The following is an 18,560-nucleotide window of genomic DNA, read 5'->3' as shown; positions in this document are numbered from 1 at the left end:
GGGAGAGACGAAGGTCGAAAGCCATGCGTCCTCCGAAGCACAACCCAACCAGCCGTACTGCTTCTTAACACAGCGGGCCTCCAACCCGGAAGCCAGCCGCACCAATGTGTCGGAGGAAACACCGTGTACCTGGCCGGAGCGCGATGAGACAAGGATATCCCTACCGGCCAAACCCTCCCTACCCCGGACGACGCTATGCCAATTGTGCGTCGCCCCACGGACCTCCCGGTCGCGGCCGGCTGCGACAGAGCCTGGGCGCGAACCCAGAGACTCTGGTGGTGCAGTTAGCACTGCGATACAGTGCCCTAGACCACTGCGCCACCCGGGAGGCCCTAAAGTCGCTTTTATTAAAGAGCTTTCCACCGCAAGTAATGTGGGCGATCGCTTTGATTACGACGTGGAATTATTTTCACAAATTAAAGTGTGACGTCTTAATGCTTCTAGTAAATCACAACTCATTTTCTTTCCTTTATTGAGAACGTTCAAGAACGTTCAGGAATGCTGCTAAATGTATGATGGATATAAAGATTCTAATGGAACTGTATTAAAATGGAACTGTGTAGAGCAGTTTGAGTGACAGCCAAGCCGCACCCAGCCTGATACATCAGTGCTGCAATGGTGTGTATTGGACAAGAGACAGAACTACTTCAATCAGCTATGTTCTGACAGAATATGTTAATGCGGGAATACTACAGACAAAGATTTAGTAGCTTGTAAAACAGTAATACTCTGTGGAGATGTGGAAAATAATTAGGTAAACACATTAAAAAAAAAAAAAAAAAAAAGTTCTGAGACGTTGTTGACACATTTCAAAACACTTGGCAGCGTTCAAGACCTCAACTCTCTTTTCACCACCGTCTTAAGTCTCATTCACCAGCTGTATGGAGAGCCTAGGAGCCCACCTTCCTCCCTACGTCTATACAATGTAGCCTTAAAACGTGCCATCAACTTCCTTTAAGAGCCCTTCTGAGCTTAACCCATATAATTCCATAGAATGGCGAAGGAGAACCAGTTTTACACGAGTAAGAGGTTGCTGACTGTTGTCTCTCTCGCTACCTCACATTTGTCTGATTTTTGAAATCAGGGTGAAAGAGAGAAATAGTTATTCTGTGTGGAGGGTGGTTGTTATTGTGTAGGTGACACACTTGCAAAGCTAATGGGCCGGACAGGCAGGAGGTCAGTTGTTGGGACTAGAAGAGAGTGAAAAATCACCTTTTATTGTGCTCACACAAATGTGCTGGGGCGCATGACACATGCACACACACGCACACACACACGCACGCACACACACACACACACACACACACACACACACACACACACACACACACACACACACACACACACACACACACACAAACACTTCCATGATGTTTCCACGGACCTCAGCATGTGTCTAATCATTTGAAAAAGACCTCAAAACACAAACGAACACAAACAGTAAGAAAAGGGAGAGCATCAATATGTCAGTCACATTTCAAAGTCTCTGCACATGGCTTCCATTAAAGAGTTGCTGAAATAAACAAATGACAGATCTCCACAAACAGAGATGGAACCCAACACTGACCATAATTATGTATTGCGGTTCTTCGCAGATTTTTTTTTTTAACATTGTTCAACACAAGCACACACACACACACACACACACACACACACACACACACACACACACACACACACACACACACACACACACACACACACACACACACACAGGACAACCATGATGACCTTCCAGTAAGTATAACATTACTGTTTAGTTTGGAGTTTCTGTCGTCATCCACAGAGCTCTGATTAAAACCCTGGAGATACAGAAAATGTATGTGCGTGTTTGTGGTAGGTATGTGGGCGTGTGTGCGTGCGTGTTCGTATTTGTGTGTGTGTTACTGCGTGTTCCAAGATTCTTCTTTCTATTTTTCTGGCAATGAGATGAAGTAATGTTAGGTAGCTGTTAGCTCGCCCAAGACCACACTGTCACTTGACCTGTTAGACTGCTTGGTAGGATGTGCGAGAGAGAGTGCGAGAGTGCGAGAGAGAGAGCGAAAGCGCAGGCGAGAGAGAGTGAGAGAGCAAGAGAGCGAGAGAGAGCGGGAGTGTGTGTGTATGTGTGTGATAATCAATGGAGATGTGGTGTGTGTGTGCATGTGTGCGTGTGTGTGTGTGTACGGACGCGTGCATGCCTGTGTTTTGTGACAAAAAAACCATGTCGACACAATTGTCCTCACAATAACCCGAAACTTAGATACATGTTGGTCCAAAGGATCCTCCGAAGTGACAGTCGACAACAAAGTGTTCACAGACTGTAGAGCTGTAAAAGTCATCCCAATTTGATTGGAAAACTTCCCCAACAACAGAAGCAACATGCCTCAAAGCTTCGCTCTGTCTTTCATTAGCGACTGTTAGAACTCTTTACAGTTGTTTGGTTTGTTTATTTTCATTTCCTGTATCCACTAATTTCGTACTCTCAGTTCATTTCCATGCATGACAGATTCCCCATTAGAATCCAAGTAGTATATTACATTCAGTTCCTCCCCCTCCTAAATTTCAATAAATCCTGCTGCTTCTCAATCCCCCCGGCTTCTCGGTCTTTCAACCCCGGTTCCCATAGTAATTAGGGGGAGAAATGTTGCCAATTACCGGCACTCTTGAAGGTGGGCAAAACAACTGGTCGAATTTAAGTCACCGTTGCGTTCAGGAAAGCACTCAATATGTATGATTTGTGTAATGGATCGATCGCTTGGTGATAAAACTGTTGCGGAGACGCAATGTGTGGCTGTTGTTGGTTTTAGCGGGCTGGGGTCGCGACCTCTATTGAGGGATGTAGAACCAACAGGACACCATATGACAGGATTATGAGAGTCAGGGCCCCAGGTAATTGGAGAGTCAGGGACTTCTTACACCTCAGTGAAGTGAGAGATATACTTCAGTAATGAGAAGTGATTTATTGAGGTAAGCTGTACAGCAAATGGTTAAGTGATAATGCCCGAGAAGCCGGTGTTTGGAGGATATATTGGCACGGGGCAAACCGTTATCACTTTTATACAATGGATTACCAACATATTAAAATGATTGCCATATTTTCATAAAAACATGTATTTTGATGAATTTATTCATACTATTTCATCCTACCACAATATATAGTCCCGCAATTACGTGTCTTTCTGTTCAGTGTGCGTGGAGGTGACGCGTACCCCGCAAGAATGTGGTTCTCTTCCTCTCAAAACACTGATTTCCCCTCTGTCTTCTTACTTCACTCACACACGCCGGGAGCTGTCATTGGGAGAATCTGGAAAACACCAGCAGGGAATGAGAGGAATTTCGCCTTTCTTTTTCTTCCTTTCTCTCCGCTCTTTATTTGGAAGTGGCTGCGCTCGCTGGGCTCTTTGAGTTTTCCTTTGTTTCTGAGAGCAGACGAACAATAACAACATCTCATAAACAATGGGGCTTGTTGATTGGGGGGTTTGAGAGGGAGGGTGAGTGTAAGGCCCTGGCACTGGGTTTTGTTGGCAGAAGGCCCCAACTGAAAGTTTTAGACGTAGGCTACATTGTAGTGTGGACTGGACTGCTTATAACTTAGAAATGTACCATCTCTTTAGGGAGGTAATCAAATCCCATCATTTATCCAGACCTTTCTCAAAGATTCTGCAGGGACTGTTCTAGGTCCTGCATTCTGATGGGAAAGTTAGGGTCAGTCACAGTGAAACCTCACAAGGCAAAGCCAAACATTATTTGGACATTTTTCAGATCAGTGCCTTTGTTAGATGACATGGGCCATGACGTTTTTGTGCATGAGATATAGAGTTGAAGATGGAAGGTTACATGCACCGTAGCCAAATACATTTCAACTCAGTTTTTCACAATTCCTGACATTTAATCCTAGTAAAAATTCCCTGTCCTAGGTCAGTTAGGATCACCACTTTATTTTAAGAATGTGAAATGTCAGAATAATAGTAGAGAGAATTATTTATTTCAGCTTTTATTTCTTTCATCACATTCCCAGTGGGTCAGAAGTTTACATACACTCAATTAGTATTTGGTAGCATTGCCTTTAAATTGTTTAACTTGGGTCAAACGTGTCGGGTAGCCTTCCACAAGCTTCCCACAATAAGTTGGGTGAATTTTGGCCCATTTCTCCTGACAGAGCTGGTGTAACGGAGTCAGGTTTGTAGGCCTCCTTGCTCACACATGCTTTTTCAGTTCTGCCCACAAATTTTCCATAGGATTGAGGTCAGGTCTTTGTGATGGCCACTCCAATACCTTGACTTTGTTGTCCTTAAGCCATTTTGCAACAACTTTGGAAGTATGCTTGTGGTCATTGTCCATTTGGAAGATCCATTTGCGACCAAGCTTTTAACTTCCTGACTGATGTCTTGTGATGTTGCTTCAATGTATCCACATAATTTTCTTTCCCCATGATGCCATCTATTTTGTGAAGTGCACCAGACCCTCCTGCATCAAAGCACCCCCACAACATGATGCTGCCACCCCCGTGCTTCACGGTTGGGATGGTGTTCTTCGGCGTGCAAGCCACCCCCTTTTTCCTCCAAACATAACGATGGTCATTATGGCCAAACAGTTCTATTTTTGTTTCATCAGACCAGAGGACATTTTTCCAAAAAAGTACGATCTTTGTCCCCATGTGCAGTTGCAAACTGTAGTCTAGCTTTTTTATGGCAGTTTCGGAGCAATGGCGTCTTCCTTGCTGAGCGGCCTTTCAGGTTATGTCGATATAGGACTCATTTTACTGTGGATATAGACACTTTTGTACCCGTTTCCTCCAGCATCTTCAAAAGGTCCTTTGCTGTTGTTCTGGGATTGATTTGCACTTTTCGCACCAAGGTACGTTCATCTCTAGGAGACAGAACGTGTCTCCTTCCTGAGCGGTATGACGGCTGCGTGGTCCCATGGTGTTTATACTTGCGTACTATTGTTTGTACAGATGAACGTGGTACCTTCAGGCGTTTGGAAATTGCTCCCAAGGATGAACCAGACTTGTGGAGGTCTAAAAAAAATGTCTGAGGTCTTGACTGATATCTTTTGATTTTCCCATGATGTCAAGCAAAGATGCACTGAGTTTGAAGGTAGGCCTTGAAATACTTCCACAGGTACGCCTCCAATTGACTCAAATGATGTCAATTAGCCTATCAGAAGCTTCTAAAGCCATGACATCATTTTCTGGAATTTTCCAAGCTGTTTAAAGGCACAGTCAACTTAGTGTATGTAAACTTCTGACCCACTCGAATAGTGATACAGTGAATTATAAGTGAAATAATCTGTCTGTAAACAATTGTTGGAAAAATTATTTTTGTCATGCACAAAGTAGATGTCCTAACTGACTTACCAAAACTATAGTTTGTAAACAAGAAATGTGTGGAGTGGTTTAAAAATGAGTTTTAATGACTCCAACCTAAGCGTATGTAAACTTCTGACTTCAACTGTATCTCACTAATCTCATTATCACACAATTTCCAGTCGTGAAGCAAAAGTATCCGATTCCGCAAACTTCTACCAACTACGGAATGGTTGAGTGTGCGAGAGTTTGAAGTGGGCTGAGGTTTTGAAAGATCTGCAGGTGTTCCAAGTGTGGGTGCATTCCCGTTGTCGTGGATACAGTTTGCCTCTAGCAGCAGTTGTCTAGATGTTTCACTTTATCATCTGCCTTTTAGTTGGTTCTAAAGCATGTGCACCTCTGTCTAAAACATTGTTCATGTGAAGTGGACATCTGTCAATACAAATGTATTGACAAATATAAACTGGGTGGTTCTCTGAATGCTGATTGGCTGACAGCCGTGGTATATCAGATTGTATACCACAGGTCTGACAAAACAGTTTTTACTGCTCTAATTATATTGGTATCCAGTTTATAATAGCAATAAGGCACCTCTGGGTTTGTGATATACGGCCAATATACCACGGCTAAGGCTGTTCTTATCCACGACGCAACTCTTAGTGCCTGGATACAGCCCTTAGCCGTGGTATATTGGCCATATGCCAAACCTCCTCAGGCCTTATTGCTTAAATATACCCAAAAGAAGAAGAAAATAATTGGTTTTCTTTGAAAGCAATAAATCTAGGATATAGTTCTACTGAGCACATAATGTACAAAACTGCCTCTCTGCCACTGTCTGAGCAAATAGTGACACCTTGTGGTCATAATGTGTATCACATGCAATGCGCTACAAGTAGCCTAAAGAAATTAAGCGGCCAATTTCATTCCCAAATACATAGGCCCAAACAGTTCCAAAAACAAAGAAAAAACACATTGGTCTTTAAACTTTATTCATAGGATAAAGTGGTAAGCATCCATCCACCACACCTTAGCATTCACTCACACAAACACACTCCAATTGGGATTCAGCATCATCTTCAGTGGACAGTCTTCATCAGCATCTTTTCCATACCAGGGACAGTTGTCTCAGGCATCACTTTGGCTTGTAGGGATCAGACCATACTTTGACACCTGAAAATACACCAAATTATAACTGATTTATATATGGTTAGTGAAAATGTCAAGTCTGCTGACAGGACAGGGGATGGAACAATACACAATGGCAACAACAAAGAAGAACCATTGCACGAGAGAAGTTAGTAGGCTACTTACCCACTGGTTGCACGTCTGCTTGATTGATTCCTGCTCGGTTTGCTCTCTGGACTTGATCTGCAGAGAAGTGAGTGGGGGTTTCAATTGTGTTGCGGGTTTGAACCAGAATCCTTATAGACAAGGCGAGTGCACTACCACAGGCATTGTCCACTGGTGCAATCAGACCACTGCTTGACAGAACTTGTAGTATGATCACAATTGTACAGCATTAAAATAACTGTCTATACTTAAAAACAGAAAACCGTTATACTGAGACCATGTAGCTACGTTATTGCATGGGTTTTTAGAAGACACGGCTACAGCTACAAACAAATGCCAATGCAATTTTTACGGTCCGACTGGCCAGGGCAAAATTGTGTCCACTGAGGATACTAGCAGCTATAAAATAAAAAGTAGCCTAATAAGACTTCCTAGCTAGCATGTCGTTGTGTAACAAGACATGGATGCGCTCTTGTGACCGAGTCGACTAGTACATTCCTCGAGTAACGATAGTTACTTACTGTAGTCAGCTGTGTGCGTGAGTGGATGGAAAAATATAGGGTAAAATGCAGCAGCAACTGCTGTTATAAATCCTCCAAATATTAACGCGATCCTTCTGTTTCTTGACATCTTTGTTGCGCATTCACCTCCAAATGCACAGTATGTGTGTTTCCCTGAATGTTTTCCGGGGTAAAGTTTACCAGTGAACTTTGTTCACGATCACGAAGTTCTGCGCTGTTTAAAATGGTTGGTTTTAATTTGCGACTTCACATGATTTTTTACCTCTGTGCTACTCCGTACATCAAGGGGCGGGGCGCCGCCTGATTGTCACATGCTGCAAAACCATAATAATGACGTGGGCTCGCGTGACATTGTAGAACATCTCATGTTTTGACAGAGATGGGGTTTTTAACGCTCACACTGTTTTTATTTTTCACGGTTATCTGTGCTGAGAGAAATGGACCTATTCAGACGTTTGTTATCCCGCACAGTCACATGGATGTTGGCTGGTTATATACTATTCAGGTTTGTTACTAGCTTACCGAGCTAACGTTAACTCATGTACTATTGTATTATGTTGGTTTCTTGGACGTTAGAACTAGGGACATTTTTATTTTTGGGAGGTTCATGAAATGTCAGTCCAAATATAGCTACAATTCTATACTGTCAGTGTTCACAGTATACAACATTGAACATGGTGTTTTTCTGTCTCTTGTGTCTTCAAACAGGAGAGCATGCATGCCTATGCAGCGAACGTGTACTCTAGTGTGACAGAGGCGCTGACACAGAACAAACAGCGCAAGTTCATCGCAGTGGAGCAGGAGTTCTTTCGGCTGTGGTGGGATTCTGTGGCTACAGACAACCACAAGAAACAAGTAGAATACTATAGAATAATCTTATATAACCCCCCCATGTGAATTCAGTGTTACTCATGCAGAAGTCTCATCTTTGTATGACTGTCAATTCACCTATTTCCCCCCCCCCCCCAGGTGCGACAGCTACTGAAGGAGAGTCGACTTGAGTTCGTCATTGGGGGGCAGGTGATGCATGATGAAGCTGTAACTGATCTAGATGATGATATACTGCAGCTGACGGGTAAAGTAGTTTCATACTTGATGTATAATATTTGTTTTGTTGGTTTAAACATGCATGGACTCAATCTCCCTTTCTGTCTCACATACACACACTGTAATTAGAGGGCCATGGGTTCCTGTACGAGACGTTTGGGGTGCGTCCCCGGTTTTCGTGGCACGTGGACCCGTTTGGAGCCTCTGCCACCACCCCTGTCCTCTTTGCCCTGGCTGGGTTCCATGCCCACCTCATCTCCCGTATTGACTATGACCTCAAAGATGTCATGCAGAAGAGCAAGGTATGGTGGTTGCTGTAGTTTCAGCTATAGCCTACCAGGCAGGTTACCATCTCTGAGTAGTCTTGACCATGATCAGTCACTTATAAGCAGTTCAATGGTTTAGAGGCTTGACTTAATAATATATGCCATTTAGCAGATGTCTTTATCCAAAGTGACTTAGTCATGCATACATTTTATGTACAGGTTATCCAAGGAGTTGATCCTACTATCCTGGTGTTGCAAGCACCATCCTCTATCAACTGAGCTACAGTAATGTTTACAGTATATTTACAATAAGTTATTGTCATGGTCTTGATGTTTTGGAACAGAAACTACAGTTTGTTTGGAGAGGCTCCCCCTCCTTGAAAGAGCAGCAGGAGATCTTCACTCACACCATGGACCAGTTCAGCTACTGTACTCCATCTTACCTGCCTTTCTCTAACAGGTCTCCTACATATCTCTTTTCCCCTCTCAACATCTTCCATGTCATAACTCTCCTAGCATATCCCACTCTCTTAGACCTAACCCTACAGGCTGTAATTGAATTAAGACTCCAAATAGTTTTTTGGGGGGAGAATCACCAAAGATCTCCGTTTTGTCTGTCACCATGGGCTCTTAATAGATTACAAGCACATGTTTGTCTCAGTGTAACTAATCAGTTCTTTCTCAGCTCTGGTTTCTATTGGAATGGCGTGGCTCTGTTCCCTGACCCCCCTAAAAATGGCATCTACCCCAACATGAGCCTGCCTGTCACCAAAGAGACGCTGCACTCCTATGCCAAGACCATGGTGCAGAACATCCAGCAGAGGGCAGCGTGGTTCAGGACAAACCATGTCCTCTGGCCCTGGGTGAGTCAACATGGATGGATAGATATACAGAGATCAGGAAACTGTTTCCAATCACAATTTTAATGAGTGTTCTTTCTAGGAACTTCACCATTGAGCCATATGTTTCTCCTGTTATTTCACTCCATAGGGTTGTGACAAGCAGTTCTACAACTCCTCTGTGCAGTTTGCCAACATGGATCCCTTAGTGGAATACATCAACCAGAACAGCAAGGAGTTTGGCGTGACAGTCCAGTACGCCACTCTCAGCGAGTACTTCCAGGCTGTCCACCAATCAAATCTCACCTGGGAGGTGAGGGGAAGTGAGGACTTCCTTCCTTATTCCACTGGTGGGTTTTTCTGTAAATGTGCTTATCTATTATACGTTTCAAACATGTAAATGGAATATGAATAAAACTTCTATAAGAAAATGTATATATATCAAGAGTTGGCACACTAAAAACATGTAGCAGTAAAAACTACCATGAAGCCAAGGGACAAAAAATGCTTTTTACACATAATTCCAATCTGGTTCTTGTAGTTTTAAAAAGGAACCTTTTATCTCTCCAGAACCTTTCCAGGCGTGGACTGGATTCTATGCCTCCCGGAATGTTCTGAAGGGGATAGCAAGGAGAGCTAGTTCCCAGCTGCATGCTGCAGAGACTCTGTTCACTCGGTACCGGGTCAGCTACCCAGATGGACCGGTCCCTAAAGAAGAAGCTCTGCAGAAGCTGAAGGCCCTCCGCTGGGCTGTCTCTGAGGTGCTTGAACAAAATACTCATCGATTGTGATTCATTGTAAATTAATAATCGCTATTATTGTAACCCAGTGATTAAACATTCTCGTGTCCTATTTATGTCACACAAATTTAGAAATAACTCACAAAATGAATTATAAAAACAGTACTTTTCTATTTTTATAATTTTCTCCCTCTGTTATCTCCAGGTACAGCACCATGATGGGATCACGGGGACAGAGTCTCCCAAGGTGTCTGACATGTACATAGAGCACCTGACCCAGGCTATGATGGGAGTAGAGGAACTTCTGGCTGCCCTCTTCCTCCTGCCCCAGGCCCTGGGCCCCGCTAGCAACTCTGAAGCCTTCAATAAACAAGACTCTCATAGCAAGGGTAAAGTACTGTACTTCAAGATAATAATGAATCATTGACAAATATTTATACTTCATTTGACATGAACTCAGATGTGGATTTGTGAAAGTAGTTGGATGGGATGCATGTTTTCACTTATCCAATCACACACTACAGATCAGAGAGTACACATCAAGGAAGGGAGAGGATGTATTTTGTATTCTAACCAGGCACAAGGTTCAGCTTGGTCCAAGGCATCATTTAATGACTTTCTTCCTCAACTACAACATGGGTCTTGTTTACATCAACAACATTTTGATAATGAATGTAATTGCAGGCTCCCATCAGGACCTGGAGCAGCACATCATTGTGTACAACCCCCTGGCATGGAACACCACCGCTATCATCAACGTCACGGTAACCTTCCCCATGGCAACCGTGTTCGACGACCAAGGACAGGCCATACCTGCACAGGTAGTGTGGAAATAGAGTTGATTTATCCAGTTAAACACTTTGTAGAACAATCAGTCACCATTATATAATGTAAAAGCCATGTGTCAATGGAACTGCAGATATACATCATACCTTCTAGACAAACTCAGTTTTCAGATAACTGATTGTGTTCATTGGGCACTCAGCAAAAAAACATTTTGCAACGGAAGATGAAAATGTGTGTTTCTTATTGGACAAGTTCAGGTAATTCCCTCTCGGTTTGTCTGTTTAGTGTCTAATGAACACGGCCTGTGTCTCTCTGCTCCCAACAGACCCAGAGTTCAGCTGACTCCAACACGACCTATGACCTGTTCATTGTGGTGGACCTTGGGGGTCTCCAACACAGGAAGTACCTCATCAAGTTCTCAGAGAAGCCGGGTAAAGAGGGATCCTTGACCCACCATGCCTGGGTTGTGTCGTTCAAGAGACTAAATGTTTCACAGGAGTTGAAGACAGGAAGGAGACTCTTACCGGTTCTGAATGAGTGTTATAAGATCATGCTGGACCAGGATACTAATCTACTGCATAGCATCACCGACAGGTAGTTATATTCAACATTCACATTAGGGGCACATTCAACAGGCCAACGTTGTGGAACGTTGCAGATACAAAGGTAATTAATAGAGCTGATGTAGAAGAAATGACATGTCAGAGAAGCATGTTTATTTTACTGAACGTTGCACAACGTTTTCCTTTTGAATGCAGCCCAGGTGTTAGGTCAACAATGTCCTCTGACCTTTCTGTGACCCTGCCAGGCATGAGAAGAGGACGGTGAGAATGACTCAGGATTTCTGGGAGTATCAGGTCAATGGGAATGTCAGTGCAGGGCCCATCTCTGACAACTACATCTTCAGTGCTAACGACTCGGCAGTGAGGGCGTACAAGGCCGTCAAGATGGAGATTGTCCCTGGGAAGATCATCACTGAGATCAGACAGTACTTCTACAGGTGGGAATGTGAACAACTCCTTTCTGTCAGTCTTTGGTTTCCATGCACCCTCCTTCCCTAAGCTACGATCTCTATTATATTCCTTCACTCACTCACTCACACTACAGCTTAGTAAGGTGCAGGTCTAATATTGGGTGGCTCACATTAACAATTGGTTCTGTCTGCAGGGAGGAAGCAGATGAGGACTACACCTACTCTGTCACCACCAGAGTACCACAGAGTTTCCCTAGCGGCAGGCTGTGTTACAGGCTGGAGCAGAGCTACTCGCTGGGCCCCCTGGTGGTCAACACCGAGGCTGTCCTCAGGACCAGGACCAGCCTGAAGAACAACAGGACTCTGTTCACTGACGACAACGGGTACCAGATGATGAAGAGGCCTTCCAGGACGTTCGTCAATGATACTGTTGCCAGAGTGAGTGGGTTGTATTTAAGGACAGTAGGTTAAATGTACACTGAACTTCCACAGTACCTTGCCAGCCAGAGGAAGATGGGCTACACTTTATGAGCCTGGTTCCTCTCAACGTTTCTTCCTACTCAGGAAGTTTGGGTGTTTGGTCTCCTCAGCTTTCCTTTTTGGTGGTTCAGGCCTGGGTTACTGTTCAGGACTTTGTGACAATTGCTTGTGTTTCTTCCCGTGTCTGTGTACTGCAGAACTACTACCCCATGGTTCGAATGGCCTACATTGAAGATGACTCTAGCAGACTGGTCCTCCTCAGTGAGAGAGCTCACGGGGCATCCAGCCAGAGTGAGGGAGAGCTGGAGGTGAGTGTTTTATGTATGAGATGCGTACGCTCACACTCACAACCTCAACCCCTTGTATCTGTCCCAGGTGATGCTCCACCGACGTCTGTGGAACAACCAGGAGTGGACTCTGGGTTATAACCTGACCCTGAACGACAGCTCGGTGGTGAGGCCTGTCCTGTGGATGACACTGGGCTCCCTGGCTGCTACCTCCTCTCTCTACCAGAGGGAGGCGCTAGAGCTGCAGCACAGACCTGTGGTCATGCCCATCGACAGGCCACGTGAGTCCACTCCTTATAGCTTAACTGTTTCGAGGCTCGCAGGTTGACCTTTATTGTCATGAATCTTGACCTGGAGGCAGAACTGAGCCATTTTCCTCTAGATGCTCCAGCTGCAAAGTGAAAATTAGCTATATTGTAAACATTCATGAAAACAATGTGCATTTTGGTCTTCATTTAAGATTAGGGTTAGCAGTATGGTTAAGACTAGGTTAGGTTTAAAATCAGATTTTATGACTGTGGCTGTGCCAGTTAGTGACCACTCTGCAGAGCTGCCTTCAGGACAAGATTCATGACAGTAAATACCAACCTGCTTAAAGCACACACAGCTACTTTCCACTAAACTTTTCCCTGGAAATCCAGGAAGTGGAATCCATTCTAAAAACAAACCCACAATTGAAATGTTCCCAAATGGAGTCGACCATGTTTTTGCTCACCTGTACTATGCATTGTCACAATGTATGGTCTCATACCCACAATGCCATTTACTGCCCCCTTTAGAGAAGGCCTGGAAGAAGGAGCCTCGGACCGGATCTCCAATTCGCCCCGTGGTCCTGCCTGACAACCTCCACCTGCTGACGCTTAGTGTCCCGGGCTGGTTCTACAGCTCCAACCACACCCTGCACCTCCGCAACATGGAGACCGGTACCCCTGGGTCCACACAGCCGGACTACGATCGTGTCCTACTGAGGATTATGCATCTGTATGAGAGGGGGGAAGACCCGGTTCTGTCTCAGCCGTCTACCATTAACATGAAGGTAACAGGAAACACCGCTAGATGACATCAATATGAAGAGTAGACTTCAATAACACATGTGTATTAAATGCTAAATGAAGTGAACAAATAGATGTGATATTGACATTTGGTCTCTCCTTGGGCTGTGGCGGTTACGAAATTTCGTCAGCCGGTGATTGTCAAGCAAATAACTGTCGGTCTCACGGTACTTGACCGTTAATTAATATAAATATATGCAGCATCTCCTGGCTTCCACACAGCCTACAAGCCACTGATGCAGACATGTGGAACATCTACAATTTCAAAAGTCTAATAAATCCATGTAATGTAGCCTACACCCTCACAATAAATCCATTATTTATTTTAGACAGGTGTAAAGAAACATGATATTAAGAAAATATAGTCTTTCAGAAGAACAGAATAACATACTCTGAGTTGTCCTGATGTGGCTATACCGTATGGCTGTGGGCTACACTAGTTCATTTAGCAGACAACGTTTGCTTGGAATTCAGTGGCATTATTTTATATTATAGTTTGAAGAATACAATTGAACCAAGCTGAATAAAATATAAATATTTTCTCAATGATTTGAGGCAGTGGGCACATGCACCTTTTCTGAGTTGAGCGGTTAACAAAGAAATGGGTACTCCTACTGTCACGTTCCTGACCTGTTTTGTATTTATTTAGTATGGTCAGGGCGTGAGTTGGGTGGGTTGTCTATGTGTGATTTTCTATGTTGGGATTTTGTGTGTTCGGCCTGGTATGATTGAGGCAGCTGTCAATCGTTGTCCCTGATTGAGAATCATACTTAGGCAGCCGGGGTTTCAGGTGTGTTTTGTGGGTGTTTGTTCCTTGTTAGTGTTTCGCCACACGGGACTGTCACGGTAGTTTCATTTTGTTATTTTGTATCGCATATTTGTTTTCGTGTTATTAAATTACCATGGAAACCAACCACTCTGCATATTGGTCCGATCCTTCTCGCCTCTCCTCGTCCGATGAGGAGGACAATATAGACTATCGTTACACCTACAGTACCAGTCAAGTTTGGACACCTACTCATTCAAGGGATTTTCTTTATTTTTTACTATTTTCTACAGTGAAGGCATCCAAACTATGAAATAACATATGGAATCATGTAGTAACCAAAAAGTATGAGATTCTTCAAAGTAGCCACCCTTTGCCTTGACAACAGCTCTGTACACTCTTGGCATTCTCTCAACAAGCTTCACCTGGAATGCTTTCCCAACAGTCTTGAAGGAGTTCCCACATATGCTGAGCACTTGTCTGCATTTCCTTAACTCTGCGGTCCAACTCATCCCAAACCATCTCAATTGGGTTTAGGCTAGGTGTTTGTGGCGGCCAGTTCATCTGATGCAGCACTCCATCACTCTCCTTCTTGGTCAAATGGCCCTTACACAGCCTGGAGGTGTGTTGGGTCATTGTCCTGTTGAAAAACAAATCATAGTCCCATTAGGTGCAAACCAGATGAGATGGCATATTTCTGCAGAATGCTGTGGTAGCCATGCTGGTGAAGTGTTCCTTGAATTCTAAATAAATCAGACTGTAACCAGCAAAGCAGCCCCACACCATCACACCACCTCCTGCATGCTTCACGGTGGAGATCATCCGTTCACTTGCTCTGCGTCTCAAAAGACAGGGGGTTGGAACCAAAAATCTCACATTTGGACTTATAAGACCAAAGGAGAGATTTCCATCGGTCTAATGTCCATTGCTCGTGTTTCTTGGCCCAAGCAAGTCTCTTCTTCTTATTGGTGTCCTTTGACCATGAAGGCCTGATTCAGTCTCTTCTGAACAGCTGATGTTGATGTGTCTCTTCCTTGAACTCTGAAGCATTTATTTGGGCTGCAATCTGAGGTGCAGTTAACTCTAATGAATTTATCCTCTACAGCAGAGGTAACTCTGGGTCTTCCTTTCCTGTGGCGCTCCTCATGAGAGCCAGTTTCATCATAGTGCTTGATGGTTTTTGCGACTGCACTTAGACACTTTCAAAGGTCTTGAAATGTTCCATTTTCACTTTTTTTGGTTACTAGATTGCATATGTGTTACTTCATAGTTATTCTACAAAGTAGAAAATAGTAAAAATATAGAAATACCCTGGAATGAGTTGGTGTGTCCAAACATTTCACTGCTACCGTATATGCTTAATTTAGTTATTTATGCAACTTTAGTTGTGATACAAACGTTGCGCTATATGGTTAGATTTTTTTATATATTCTAATTGTGCACGATGTGACTAATGACTCGAAAAAAGTTGCTTGAAAGACATGAGCTCTGCTTTGTTTTGCTCAGGCTGTACACTCTTCATTAGTCTCTCATTCACAATTTGACAAGCACTTGATAATGCCTCAAATGTCAAGGCCCCATCCCCTTTGTGGCTGTAATGCACCCTAAGAAAATCCATTCTTTTTGCTGTTATTGTGTGCTTGCCCGGGAATGCTGTGTTGTGCCCTTCTCCCTGAGTGCTGAGCGTTCCTAAGCGTCTCACTCACATGGCTCTCCATGTCATCGGGTCTTTCTCGCAGTAAAGAAAGACGCATCAGATAGCAAAAGCACTAGCCTACGGTGCATTCAGAAACTATTCAGACCCCTTGACTTTTTCCACGTCTTGTTACGTTACAGCCTTGTTCTAAAATTGATTAAATTGTTTTTGTTCCTCAATCTCCACACCAAACCCCATAATGACAAAGATAACAGGTTTTTAGAATTTCTTTGCCAATTTATATATATATTTTTAACTGGGCTATACTCCTGTTGTAAAGATAAACAATGTGCTTAATATTAGTTTAGTTGAGAGACGTATAGTAGACCTAGCCTATAGAAAGCTGATGGGATCATCCTCTTTTAGAGGCCATCACTCTGTTTTCTCCTGATTGCATAGCCTATAGAAATGTTGCGCAACATGTGCACTCTGGAAGTGTTTTGAATAGATTTTCGATGACATTTGCATTGTCAGTGATTAGCGGGACAATGGCGAGGTGAATACCAGGCAGTTAGCGAGTTTGGTAGGCTACTAACGACGATCAACAGCATCAGCGCTTGGCGAAGCCTAATTACCGTGACTAAACGGTCACATTTGTTCGTTTGTCATATATGCATACTCACTTTAACCATATCTACATGTACATACTACCTCAATCAGCCTGACTAACCGATGCCTGTATGTAGCCTCGCTACTGTATATAGCCTGTCTTTTTACTGTTTTATTTCTTTACTTACCTATTGTTCACCTAATACCTTTCTTGCACTATTGGATAGAGCCTGTAAGCATTTCATTGTAAGGTCTACACCTGTTGTATTCGGCACACGTGACAAACGTTGATTTGATTTGACATGGAATTTGACTGCCAGTAATACGGTCACCGCAACAGCCCAGATCACTACTCCATTTACACTGTATGTTTTGAAAATCAATTTCCTGTGTAAAACAGGAAGTGCTGCGGGGCATGGGGGAAGTGAGAGCGTTGGAGGAGCGCTCTCTCACAGGAACCTGGGATATCGCCGACCTCCAGAGGTGGAAGTGGAAGGCTTCAGAAGACCCAGTGAGGGGTGAGAGTGTTGGTAAGCTGCAGATCAGCATTGGTAGGGGTGAAATATTGCATCAGAATAAATACCTTTTTGTTAAAAGATGAAGTTACTGCATCAGTGTACCTTTGAGATTCAGGAGCTGTCAATTCAGTTCACAATGGCGTAGGCTGTAGTGTTTGAGATGTTAACCACATGTGAGATCTGAAGTTGTGTTTACAATTTTGTCTATGTCCTAGTGTTCGTATTTGTCTGTTTCAGGGGTCAAGAGGTCAAGTGTGAGAGGAGAGTTCAACGTGACCATATCACCCAAAGAAATCAGGACCTTCTTTGTTTACTTCAAGCTCAAGTAGAAAGTTCCAGGTCACCTTCAGTCTTCTGTGAAGATGGATAACTAATCTGAAGAGAGGCCTTCTGACATGTAGAACATGGGATTAAACATTCTGTCATGTACATTCTCTAATGTAACACGTGCCATTGTATGACCAGGATGTGGATTATCTTGACGTGCCGGTCTACTTTTTCTGTATAAAATTGAGTATAATCTAAAATAGGGAGTCACTCCAATTTGTGTCTATTTCTTTATTTTCCTCAGTTGAAGTGCTTCTGTTTTAAGGCCTTGGCAAGGGGAAGGTCATTATTGACGCCTCAAAGCACCCTCATAACTACTGGGTTAGGTTATCAGATGCTTTGAGTAACGGTAAGATTCTTTATCTGAACGCCGTTGGTGAGAAATGTTCTTCCTGTTTGCAAGTGAGCGCCGCGCTGACAGTCCACAGTAGACCACACGGCCACTTCCTGTTATTGGCCTTAGAGAATAAGAACTTTCCATAGGGTGACATCAGTCTATAAATGAAATATTATTGGTCACATACACATGGTTAGCAGATGTTAAGACGAGTGTAGCGAAATGCTTGTGCTTCTAGTTCCGACCGTGCAGTAATATCTAAAAATTTCACCTCAACTACCTTACACACAAGTGTAAACCTATCGCTGCACTCGATTCACTTGAATTGTCCCTTTCCAGTTGCTCTGAAATGCAAAATTCAAATCAAGAGCATCCAGTGATCAATCTGAAAGTTCAAATAAAAACTCATCCAGGGTTTCTGTTCAGAACCATTGATTGAGGAGTCGTGGAATTAAACAGCTAAACACTTGAATAATTATATATATATATATTTTTTTAACTAGGCAAGTCAGTAAAGGACAAATTCTTATTTTCAATGACGGCCTAACGGCGAACAATTGGTTAACTGCCTTGTTCATGGGCAGAACGACAGATTTTTACCTTGTCAGATCGGGGGATTCAATCCAGCAACCTTTCGGTTACTGGCCCAACGATCTAACCACTAGGCTACCTGCCACCCCAAAAGTCAAAGTAAATGTAGCAATCTTTACTAGCACACTGAGGTTCATAAACTCAACACAAGCCTGATGAAACTCTAAAGGGGAGGTTCCCTTTCAGTCCCTTTATACTGCAACTC

General features: G+C 43.5%; 2 protein-coding genes across 3 annotated transcripts; one reads left to right on the top strand and one right to left on the bottom strand.

Moving 5' to 3' along the window:
- Positions 1-6,262: 6,262 nt before the first annotated feature.
- On the bottom strand, positions 6,263-7,316 carry smim20 (small integral membrane protein 20). The gene is made up of 3 exons (XM_055938978.1): positions 7,102-7,316; positions 6,602-6,658; positions 6,263-6,460 (listed from the first exon to the last, which is right to left on the bottom strand). The coding sequence occupies exons 1-3, from the start codon at positions 7,208-7,210 to the stop codon at positions 6,423-6,425; spliced, it is 204 nt and encodes a 67-aa protein (XP_055794953.1). The 5' UTR covers positions 7,211-7,316; the 3' UTR covers positions 6,263-6,422.
- Positions 7,317-7,404: 88 nt separating this feature from the next.
- On the top strand, positions 7,405-17,627 carry man2b2 (mannosidase, alpha, class 2B, member 2). Of its 2 annotated transcripts, XM_055938977.1 has the most exons (18): positions 7,406-7,606; positions 7,810-7,956; positions 8,071-8,176; positions 8,278-8,450; positions 8,759-8,874; positions 9,100-9,277; positions 9,405-9,603; positions 9,824-10,014; positions 10,199-10,382; positions 10,678-10,814; positions 11,105-11,373; positions 11,588-11,779; positions 11,947-12,190; positions 12,430-12,540; positions 12,608-12,800; positions 13,299-13,555; positions 16,983-17,112; positions 17,338-17,627. In XM_055938977.1, exons 1-18 carry the CDS (start codon positions 7,481-7,483, stop codon positions 17,427-17,429), a joined length of 3,045 nt encoding a protein of 1,014 aa, XP_055794952.1. In that variant the 5' UTR covers positions 7,406-7,480; the 3' UTR covers positions 17,430-17,627. The 2 variants fall into 2 exon arrangements, with proteins under 2 accessions (XP_055794951.1, XP_055794952.1); XM_055938976.1 differs by having other exon boundaries at positions 7,405-7,606; positions 8,759-9,277.
- The last annotated feature ends 933 nt before the right edge of the window (positions 17,628-18,560 follow it).

The sequence above is a fragment of the Salvelinus fontinalis genome, chromosome 11, assembly GCF_029448725.1.
Source record: "Salvelinus fontinalis isolate EN_2023a chromosome 11, ASM2944872v1, whole genome shotgun sequence".
In the NCBI taxonomy this organism is placed as follows: domain Eukaryota; kingdom Metazoa; phylum Chordata; class Actinopteri; order Salmoniformes; family Salmonidae; genus Salvelinus; species Salvelinus fontinalis.
The sequence above is the reverse complement of the archived record's forward strand: the minus strand, read 5'-3'. Positions and strand labels throughout refer to the sequence as shown.

Bases quoted from the DNA above. Each gene is read 5' to 3' on its own strand.
- smim20 (XM_055938978.1), bottom strand. From the start codon at position 7,210: ATGTCAAGAAACAGAAGGATCGCGTTAATATTTGGAGGATTTATAACA. The intron at 6,659-7,101 runs GTAAGTAACTAT...ACTTCTCTGCAG, and splicing joins CACGCACACAGCTGACTACA to ATCAAGTCCAGAGAGCAAAC. The intron at 6,461-6,601 runs GTAAGTAGCCTA...GTGTATTTTCAG, and splicing joins AGCAGACGTGCAACCAGTGG to GTGTCAAAGTATGGTCTGAT.
- man2b2 (XM_055938976.1), top strand. From the start codon at position 7,481: ATGGGGTTTTTAACGCTCACACTGTTTTTATTTTTCACGGTTATCTGT. The intron at 9,278-9,404 runs GTGAGTCAACAT...TTCACTCCATAG, and splicing joins ACCATGTCCTCTGGCCCTGG to GGTTGTGACAAGCAGTTCTA. The intron at 13,556-16,982 runs GTAACAGGAAAC...TGTGTAAAACAG, and splicing joins CGTCTACCATTAACATGAAG to GAAGTGCTGCGGGGCATGGG.